The sequence below is a fragment of the Gigantopelta aegis genome, chromosome 7, assembly GCF_016097555.1.
Source record: "Gigantopelta aegis isolate Gae_Host chromosome 7, Gae_host_genome, whole genome shotgun sequence".
Taxonomy (NCBI): Eukaryota; Metazoa; Mollusca; class Gastropoda; order Neomphalida; family Peltospiridae; genus Gigantopelta; species Gigantopelta aegis.
The window spans coordinates 16,534,313-16,545,826 of record NC_054705.1 but is presented as its reverse complement, the minus strand read 5'-3'; the positions used below and the strand labels follow the sequence as shown (position 1 = coordinate 16,545,826).

General features: G+C 40.0%; 1 protein-coding gene across 1 annotated transcript; it reads left to right on the top strand.

Annotated features, from left to right (window-relative positions):
- The first annotated feature begins 4,637 nt into the window (after positions 1-4,637).
- On the top strand, positions 4,638-6,560 carry LOC121376846. Its single transcript, XM_041504636.1, has 2 exons — positions 4,638-4,804; positions 5,613-6,560. Exons 1-2 carry the CDS (start codon positions 4,723-4,725, stop codon positions 5,936-5,938), a joined length of 408 nt encoding a protein of 135 aa, XP_041360570.1. The 5' UTR covers positions 4,638-4,722; the 3' UTR covers positions 5,939-6,560.
- The last annotated feature ends 4,954 nt before the right edge of the window (positions 6,561-11,514 follow it).

The window sequence follows — 11,514 nt, the reverse complement described above, 5'->3', positions numbered from 1 at the left end:
TCAACGCGGACGATCATCCACATTTTTGAACTGTTGATATCGGGCCCACAATCCGTTAATGTCTACTGGCCACAATTCGCTGGGTGGTGCCAACTTGGACGATGCCTACAATCCTGAGTCATTCCTGACGTTGGAGATGTCGCATTGTTGAACATTTATATAATGTTGTAAAGAATGTGACAGAAAGGTTATGATTTAGTGTTCCAGTAACAAACAAGAAAATATATTGCCACAGTGTGCACACAACGTACACACAAACTAAGTGTTCAATTTCAAATCACATCCTTCCCATACTGCAGTGCGATGTCACGTACTTCGCGATGACAACAATCAGTGTGTTTATTCATGCTCTTTGCGTACAAGCATTAACGCACATTGTGCACTTATTTTGAGTTTTATATCTCATTTCATTCTATAATAATTGATATTTGAAATGAAATATCCCCTACTTATTTTTAACAGTATTGTATCGCTCTGGGGCAAATTGCATGTTAGGACAATGAGACACACTCAGCTAGAAAATACTGTCACTGATATTCGATACAGGAAAATGTATTTAAAATGTAAAATATTAGAACGATCAGAAATGCACTGAATATACAGATTCTGATATTTAATGAATGAATGAATCAATGAATGAATGAATGCATCAATGAATGAATGAATGAATGCATGAATGAATGAATGAATGAATGAATGAATGAATGAATCGAAGAATGTTTAACGACACCCCAGTACAAAAAATACACATCGGCTGTTGGGGTTACAAATGGTAAGCATATGAAACAGGAGAATGTATTTAAAATGTAAAATATTACAACGATCAGAAACACACATACGTACATTACCATACAATATGTATCACGATACATAGCCCACGATACATAGACCACGATACGATATGTATCACGATACATAGCCCACGATACGATACGTATCACGATACATAGCCCACGATACGATATGTATCACGATACATAGACCACGATACATAGCCCACGATACGATACGTATCACGATACATAGACCACGATACGATACATAGCCCACGATACGATACGTATCACGATACATAGCCCACGATATATGTATCACGATACATAGCCCACAATACGATACGTATCACGATACATAGCCCACGATACGATATGTATACCGATACATAGCCCACGATATGATATGTATCACGATACATAGCCAACGATACGATACGATATGTATCACAATACATATCCCACGATACGATACGTATCATAATACATAGACCACGATACGATATGTATCACGATACATAGCCCATGATACAATAACTATCACAATACATAGACCACGATACGATATATATCACAATACATAGCCCATGATACGATACGTATCACGATACATAGACCACGATACGATATGTATCACGATACATAGCCCATGATACAGTAACTATCACGATACATAGACCACGATATGATACGTATCACGATACATAGTCCACGATACGATATATATCACAATACATAGCCTATGATACGATACGTATCACGATACATAGGCCACGATACGATATGTATCACGATACATAGTCCACGATACGATATATATCACTATACATTGCCCATGATACGATACGTATCACGTTACATAGACCACGATACGATACGTATCACGATACATAGCCCACGATACATAGCCCACGATACATAGCCCACGATATGATATGTATCACGATACATAGCCCACGATACGATACGTATCACGATACATAGCCCACGATATGATATGTATACCGATACATAGCCCACGATATGATATGTATCACGATACATAGCCAACGATACGATACGATATGTATCACAATACATAGCCCACGATACGATACGTATCATGATACATAGACCACGATACGATATGTATCACGATACATAGCCCATGATACAATAACTATCACGATACATAGACCACGATACGATATATATCACAATACATAGCCCATGATACGATACGTATCACGATACACAGACCACGATACGATATGTATCAATATACATAGCCCATGATACAATAACTATCACGATACATAGACCACGATACGATACGTATCACGATACATAGTCCACGATACGATATATATCACAATACATAGCCCAGGATACGATACGTATCACGATACATAGACCACGATACGATATGTATCACGATATATAGTCCACGATACGATATGTATCACGATACATAGACCACGATACATAGCCCACGATACGATACGTATCACGATACATAGACCACGATACGATACGTATCACGATACATAGCCCACGATACGATACGTATCACGATATCATATCGATCACGATACATAGCCCACGATACGATACGTATCACGAAACATAGCCCACGATACGATATGTATACCGATACATAGCCCACGATATGATATGTATCACGATACATAGCCAACGATACGATACGATATGTATCACAATACATAGCCCACGATACGATACGTATCATGATATCTAGACCACGATACGATATGTATCACGATACATAGCCCATGATACAATAACTATCACGATACATAGAGCACGATACGATATATATCACAATACATAGCCCATGATACGATACGTATCACGATACATAGTCCACGATACGATATGTATCACAATACATAGCCCAGGATACGATATGTATCACGATACATAGACCACGATACGATATGTATCACGATACATAGTCCACGATACGATATATATCACTATACATAGCCCATGATACGATACGTATCACGATACATAGACAACGTTACATAACCTACGATACGATATGTATCGCAATAGTTAGCAACAGCTGTCTACAACATGGATGAGAGGCCAGTTAACCTGTGAAAAGGATGCATTACAATCTTGGGCTGTTTGTTAGATGGTCTACCTAACAGCTTTCTAGCACCTTTCTACCAGTTGATTGTGCTGGTTAATAGAATTGTGATACCTGATTCGCGACTGTAAAGTTGAAGCTTAGGTGAAGTGAATTAAAAATAAGAAAAACCCCTGATGAAACACAGTAGAAATACCACAGCTTAGACATATTGACATAATCAGCACACATTCTTTGTCCACCATCTTTTTTTAAGGAAATAATTTGTCAATAGAAGGAAGGATATGTTTTATTTAACGACACACTCAACACTTTTTATTTACGGTTATATGGTGTCAAATATATGGTTATAGACCACACAGATAATGAGAGAGGAAACCCGCTGTCACAACTTCATGGGCTACTCTTTTCGATTAGCATCAAGTGATCTTTTATAAGCACCATCCCACAGACGGGGTAGTACATACCACGGCCTTTTTGATATACCAGTCGTGGTGCACTGGCGGGAAAGAGAAATAGCCAAATGGGGATCGATCCCAGACCGACCACGCATCGAGCGAGCGCTTTACCACTGGGCTACGTCCCGCCCTTGGTAAAGGAATACGTGATTAATACAGGAATCGATACATGGTCAACATGGGAATCGATGTACAAACAAGGGTATCCTGTATCGTATCGTCAACAGCAGTAAAGTGGTGCATCGGTGTATCGTGATTAATACATGAATCGATACATGGTCAACATGGGAATCGATGTACAAACAAGGGTATCCTGTATCGTATCGTCAACAGCAGTAAAGTGGTGCATCGGTGTATCGTGATTAATACAGGAATCGATACATGGTCAACATGGGAATCGATGTACAAACAAGGGTATCCTGAATCGTATCGTCAACAGCAGTAAAGTGGTGCATCGGTGTATCGTGATTAATACATGAATCGATACATGGTCAACATGGGAATCGATGTACAAACAAGGGTATCCTGTATCGTATCGTCAACAGCAGTAAAGTGGTGCATCGGTGTATCGTGATTAATACAGGAATTGATACATGGTCAACATGGGAATCGATGTACAAACAAGGGTATCCTGTATCGTATCGTCAACAGCAGTAAAGTGGTGCATCGGTGTATCGTGATTAATACAGGAATCGATACATGGTCAACATGGGAATCGATGTACAAACAAGGGTATCCTGAATCGTATCGTCAACAGCAGTAAAGTGATGCATCGGTGTATCGTGATTAATACAGGAATCGATACATGGTCAACATGGGAATCGATGTACAAACAAGGGTATCCTGTATCGTATCGTCAACAGCAGTAAAGTGATGCATCGGTGTATCGTGATTAATACAGGAATCGATACATGGTCAACATGGGAATCGATGTACAAACAAGGGTATCCTGTATCGTATCGTCAACAGCAGTAAAGTGATGCATCGGTGTATCGTGAGACACTGATATTCAAAACTGCAAAATGTAATTGTAGTCGATGGATGCTGGAAGTACCATAATGGGTCAGCCGAAAAACAGATTGAGGGTACCATTAGGCTCACCATTCATTTGCAATGCGTCTTTATGTCTGGTATCCCAAAGACCAAGATATATATATTATTCTGTCCATAAGAAATTAAAATAAAAACATTTTTCATATTTAGTTTTCATCACAAACATTATCACTCATCATTATCATTATCATTACTATCATCATCATCATCTTCATCATCACGAGATACAGACTGTTATCTCTTTTTCTTTCATTTTTCAGGTCTCAGCTCTGCATCAAAGTCCATACACAGATGGTGCGGATTGGTATCCACCTCGCCTGTGTATAGCAGTTCTGGTTCAGATATGCTTGTTAAGTTCCACACAGACAGTACCAACTCACTCACCGGTTTCCGAATGAAGTATAGCAATAGACTTCACATGCATTGTAAGCTAGTTGAACTTACTGCATGGGGAGTCGAGTGATACGAGTGTGGGTAGGGTATAGGTTATACGTTCCAGAAAAGGAAAATGGGCACCATGTAGAGGTAGGCATCCTATTTGACGCGTCGTGGGAAATAGCCCATTGGCAAAGCATTAGCTTGATGCACGGTCGGTCTGGGATCGATCCCAGTCGGTGGGCTATTTGTCGTTCTAGCCAGTGCACCACGACTGGTATATTTAAGACTGTAGTATATGTTATCCTGTCTGTGAGATGGTGCATACAAAAGATACCTTGCTACTAATTGAAAAATGTAGCGGGTTTCCTCTCTAAGACTATACGTCAAAATTACCAAATGTTTGACATCCAATGGCCGATGATTAATAACTCAGTGTCACCTGAGGTGCGATGGGTTGCTAGGTCATTGGACTCTGGGTTTTCTCTCCGTTTCCAGCAGTGCCCTGCGAATAGTCCTTCAAAGGTTGGTAGCTCGTTTCCTGTCTTTCAAACTATGGACAAAATGTCGATATAACGACACATTAGACACTAAATAGCCGTACGTAGGTTGCAATGTGCTGAGGTGTCGTTAAACAATTTCCTTTCCTTTCCAAATAGGGGTTCGTTAAGGCACACATACACAAACAGAGAGAGAGAGAGAGAGAGAGAGAGAGAGAGAGAGAGAGAGAGAGAGAGAGAGAGAGAGAGAGAGAGAGAGAGAGAGAGACAGACAGACAGACAGACAGACAGACAGACATATAAACACACACACACACAGAGACAAACTATAATGTCATAAATATGTCTATATTTTCAGATGACGAGGACGAATCTAAAGGCAGGTTTGTTGGAATCGTCATCGGCTCTGGCGCTGGCATTTTCGCTCTGCTTGTGCTGGTCGCTGGCGTCATCTCGTACAACAGACGAAATTCGAGAACGTCTCGTGCGTCGCCGCCTCGCGCCAGTATGAGCAACTTCCCGCCACGCGGCGGAGAGGAGCCACCACAGCACATATTCATGGTGACCCAGAGTTCCGGTATTACAGGACACGACAACCCACTTATGTTTGCCCAACCACCGCCCTACAGCGAAGTGGTCACACACCCGGAGTGGATAATGCATACGCAATCTCCACTGCCATAAGAAGACGGAGGCAATTTCAATGCAGCCGCGGGCCACAACTCGAATTTGGGCATGGGAGACAATTCCAATTCTAATTTAACCACGCAAGGCAACTCAAATTTGGCCCTGGGTGGCAACTCGAATTTAAACATGGCAGCCAGTCCGAATGCCATTTCAGCGGTATCTACTTCAGGAGACATGGAGGATATAAGAGATAATACCAATTCTGACCAAGCATGTAATGACAAAACAGAAACCTGCAGCAGACAGGGTGATGCATCAATCAGTTACTCACACACATAGTTCACAAAGACGGAGACTTGGTGTGAATCTTAATTTGTATCTGTTCGTTAGTGCTTCAAGAAGCTAATTCACCTATTTCTAGCTATATTACCTTAATACTTATTTTAAAATACCACTATTTATATATTAATCCCTTTTGTACCAGAGTTTCACTCGCTTATGGTTGCTTTAGCGCTACAGGGCAGCATTAATCTGTCATCTATACATTTATCGTCCATTAAAGGCTTTTGTAGGAGATATCGCTGGCACTATAATTTGAGATATCTCCTGCGATATTCTCCTAGGAGATATCGCTTCTTATAATCTTGATTGGTCAAATTTTAATGACAAGACATTACTTTGTTACGTCACTGTGTTTGTTTCAGCGCTAAACCTATCATTAGTGACGTCACCCACTGTCGTTCTGCTAGTTATCGAGTCTACCGCTGCCAAATATAATAACATTCAGCCAACATTACTGACATTGTTTACAATTGTCGCAAATGAAAAGAATGATAATGGATGATAAAAAGAATACCCCACTTGTGTCTTGTGATATCATAATTTATCAGCACTCCTTGATATAACTACAAAATTCTCGGTAATCCTCGGATGTCATACTTGTATCAACTCGTGCTGATAAATTATGATATAAGGTCTCACTACACAGATCATTTTCGGGTGAGAGTTCATTCATCACTGTCCACTATAGTGACACAAGTTATAGTTCACATATTCACTTCTAGGAAATGGTGAAGAATTAAAACAATATGTATGTTTAATGGTAAACCTTCTGGCTGTATTCTGTCCATGCTAATTTGTAATATTGTGCATTGACCTTTTGGGACATGGATGTATAGCGCAAGAGACAGCCGGAGTGAATCGGTTAATGAACCACCTGTTCGGACCGGTACTACAGACAGATGCTGTCATATAGCAAAACATTGAGATGGAAATGTTCTCAATTTTGGAGTGAAAATAAATGCTTATATAATATATGTTCGCAATGGTGTATGTTGTTAGTGCCAACGAGAACCCGTTCTATTGGCAATCTTCATTTGGAGTTGGGCAGTTTAATATGGGTTTCAATGGCAGATGACATCTGTGTAGTGATACCTAACAAGACACTCGGGGGTGCTAATGCTGCTAATATGATCGTACTTACCGAGGGGTGGGGGTGGGACAGTTAAACCCCCATAAAAATACGGGTTGGTTTGGTTTGGTTTGGTTTTATTTGTTGGGTTTTTTGGTGGGTGTTTGTTTGTTTTCGGGGGTGTCCACGGGGTTTGTGTGTGAGTTGTTGTTGTTTTTTCTTCTTTTTCGAAAGTATCCTTTTTATTAATCTGGAGATGATTTTCTATTATTGTCGTTTGATTCTTTTAGCAAAGACATCCCTCTAATTTGCTGCTAATTACGACTCTGTCCAAGTGTAATAAAATTCTGTCCTATTCTCCACAAGCATACGAAACAGGATGGTGTGGACACTTTCCTCCTAAAGAATAACCTCATATTTGGGTAAAACGAATATAGATATTCAGGCAAAACGTGCTAATCTGAGACCTTTTTACCATGTATTTCCATTATTCCACCCTCAAACTTAGTTGTAATCCATGTAAAAAAACACAAAAACATCCGTACTGATTCGTGTTCAACCCCATGTAGCTGCAAACTGTTTGGCAGTGTTTTTAATACGAATGAATGTTGTTATGCAGATTTGGGCATCTTCTTTTAATTGGGACAATAGCCAGCGCCCCCCCCCCCCCCCCCCCCCCCCCCCCCCCAGCAACATGGGAGCCCGTACGCATATGCTCATTGTGTATTTGTGTAATTTTACGTAGTCTGACTACATGTATCTTTGTAGTAAACCATATTGTAATAAAACTGTACTAGATTAATGCATTTTGTGATGTATAACATATTATTTCAGATTCATTGTTCTGTACAATATCCCAAATGGCAGCAACGAGTGGGCAAAACGTTATGGACGAACGTTTCAAATGAATTCTCTTTGCCGAAAAGGTTAATATTTTCTAATGAAACTGACAATGTTAAAGTGTCTTAAAGTTTGTTTTATATAACGACAGAACTAGAACACATTCTTTGTTTAATAATCGGCTATTGGACGTCAAACATTTGGTATTAAGACAGACTTAGAGAGGAAACCCAGTACATTGTTTCCATTAGCAGCAAGGTATCTTTTATATGCACCATCCCACATACAGCATAACACATAAGTCTTTGTTACAACCGATAAATGTACTCAGGTAATACATGACGTATAAGATGTTTAAAAAAACGTTATATTTAATCTGCCTGCAAGAAAATGGGGTGTGACATATGACATTGGTTAGTCTTAGACCAAACAAAATTGCACTGACGGTAATGTTAACATTTCTTAATACAAGTAACGTTTAGTGTCTTTTAGGGGTCTTTTATATGCATCATTGCACAGACAGGATACACATAACAAGGCATTTGATATACCAGTCGTGATGTGTGTGTGTATGTGCGTGTGTGTGTGTGCGTGTGTATGTGTGTTTATATACTGAAAGAAAGAAATGTTTTATTTAACGACGCACTCAACACATTTTATTTACGGTTATATGGCGTCAGACATATGGTTAAGGAGCACACAGATATTAAGAGAAAAAACCCACTGTCACCACTTCATGGGCTACTGTTATCGATTAGCAGCAAGGGATCTTTATATGCATCATCCCACAGACAGGGTAGTACATACCACGGCTTTGATATACCAGTCATGGTGCACTGGCTGGAACGAGAAATAGCCCAATGGGCCCACCGACGGGGATCGATCCTAAACCGACCGCGCATCAAGCGGACGCTTTATCACTGAGCTACGTCCCGTCCTGTATATATACTGAGTGTGTTAACCTGAATTCAGAAGTTAGAGGGCGTTGACCCTATAAAACAATTGTGAACGATTTAAGCAAAGGTAACAAAGTATATAGCATCTCTTGGCCGTGGTATGTGCTATCCTGTCTGTGGGGTTGTGCATATTAAAGGTCCCTTGCTACTAATGGAACAATGTAGCGATTTACCTCTCTATGACTTTTTTCTAAATTACTATGTGTTTGACATCCAATAGCCAATGGTAAATAAATCAATATTCTCTTGTGGTGTCGTTAAACAAAACCAACTTTAACATTAGCAAAGTCATTTCATTTTAACTTATTTCCATGCTTATATTCAATTAAGGTTCAAGCACGCTGTCCTGGGCACACACTTCAGCTATCTGGGCTGTCTGTCCAGGACAGTGGGTTAGTCGTTAGTGGTTAGTGAGAAAGAAGAGGATCTATTGGTTGTTAAATCTCGCTCTGTGTGGGAGATGGTACCTACCAGCCTTATTTCCGATGGCGTATTCACGACACCACCGAGGTACGTTTTAGCAGTCGTTCTCCACTTCAGTAAAACTAGGTTCGATAAAGGATGTCATGAGTTGTTTCCCTTGTCTCACACAAAAACGGAACCAGGAATTGTGTGTGTGTGTGGACAAGCCAGTGTGGATTCCTAGCAAATTAAGAGGGGCTATCATGAGTTTGAAGTCACTGTAAAGTGTTTTCAGCATATTAAATAGGTTTTGATCATTAACATTACAATTTACTCACATGCTAGTGCTAAGAATATGAATAACTTGAGACACGGCCGTAACAAGTAGACATTGCTTCTGGCTGAGATAAAGGGCGCAAAGCAAAGTTTCTAGGGAGTTCGGGGGTATGCTATCCCGTAGTTTGAAAACTAGATGTCCTGAAATGCCTTTAGATTTACTATCAATACTACTTTTTTATTCAGAATTATTGAGGGAGTTGGGAGGAGGCTTAGTGTATTTGAAGTCAGTGTGACGACGTCATCCCCCACCCCTGCCGTGCCTGGTCTTTATAACCAATTGATTTCTGGACAGCGTAACATCGAATATATAGAAATACATGGTGAAACGGTTTCAGGCAAGCTCATTTTTGCCTGAATTTGAAGATCTGCACCACCTGTGTTTCGTATGCTTGTGTAGCAAATGAAAGGGGCTTTCCTCAGTTTGAAGTCACTATAGTATATATATTTCTTACATACTCGTTGGTGAGAACATCATTCGTTATTTATGATAACACATACTTGTTAAGACATGTACGTGTGTTAACGATTTCAAGACATACGACTGGCTGCTCCTAGGTGATGACCAGGTCACCAATGCCATATATATATCCAACGAAAAACAACACGAGGGAAATCGATTACATTGTGACGTATAGTTAACCTGACAATCATGTGTCTGTGACGCATAAGTCAGCTACAAGTGCAAAGGGTTGTAAATATCTTTTGGTCGAACAGTATGTTGAAATTTGCATAAAACCTGGTTTTTGAGAATATATAAGAAATAGAATAATACATTCGTGTCTGTTAGATACCATTTATCTCAAAACTCGTTGTTTAAAAAACGTATTAAACTCGCTTTCACTCTGTAGATAGAATATACATGCGCAAATTACATTGTAAACTATCAACATGTGGTAAGCAAGCACTTACTCTTTGTAATGTTATACCCAGCGACGATTTATTAAAACGATCGTGAAAAATCGTCGACTCCCGCCTATAAACGACATCTAACAATTTCGAAATGCCCCGAAAAATGAAAAAAAAAAAAAAATGCAACAAATGTATTTGTGTTTTGTGGGAGACGTGTAATATGTTGGTTATATTGATGTTTCTGAGGAAGATTGCCATAATAAGTCATGCATTTTAGTTTATTCTTTTAATGACGTAGGCATGGGTAGCTCGAGTCACCTCTACCGCTCCCCCTTATTGAAATGTTGTAGGCGAGGGCTAGAGGTGACGCGAGTTACGGCATGGATAGCGGAAATGGGCGGGCCAAGGAGGCTCTCCACTCCCCCCGCTGCTATTTTGCTCAGAAGGCTGAAAATGCCATATTTGAACTCCTGAAAATGAAAAGAAGAAGATCAAATGCTCCCGAACTCGCCCTAATTTCACTCCTCCTGGTCATCGCACGGACTTCAAATACACTCGGCCCCCTCCCCACCCCCTCACACACACTTTCAAATACACTCTGCGGCCCTGGTAGATGCCGTTCTTAAAATTATCATCTCTAAAAATTTTACGCTCCATCCCTGAATACTGTGGGTACTGTTTTTAAACATTACACCCCACCCTAGAAAAAAAGCCTGTATCTGCCCCCGATACGTTATCTCCGCTAGTAACAAATAACACTATTATTTCAGTAACAAATATTAAAATTTTTGTTTTACTAATAATTACGTAATAAATAGACTGACCTGTCTTGGTGG

Excerpts from the sequence above, each read along its gene's own strand:
- LOC121376846 (XM_041504636.1), top strand. The coding sequence starts at position 4,723 with ATGCTTGTTAAGTTCCACACAGACAGTACCAACTCACTCACCGGTTTC. Across the intron at positions 4,805-5,612 it reads CAATAGACTTCACATGCATT|ATGACGAGGACGAATCTAAA; the intron begins GTAAGCTAGTTG and ends CTATATTTTCAG.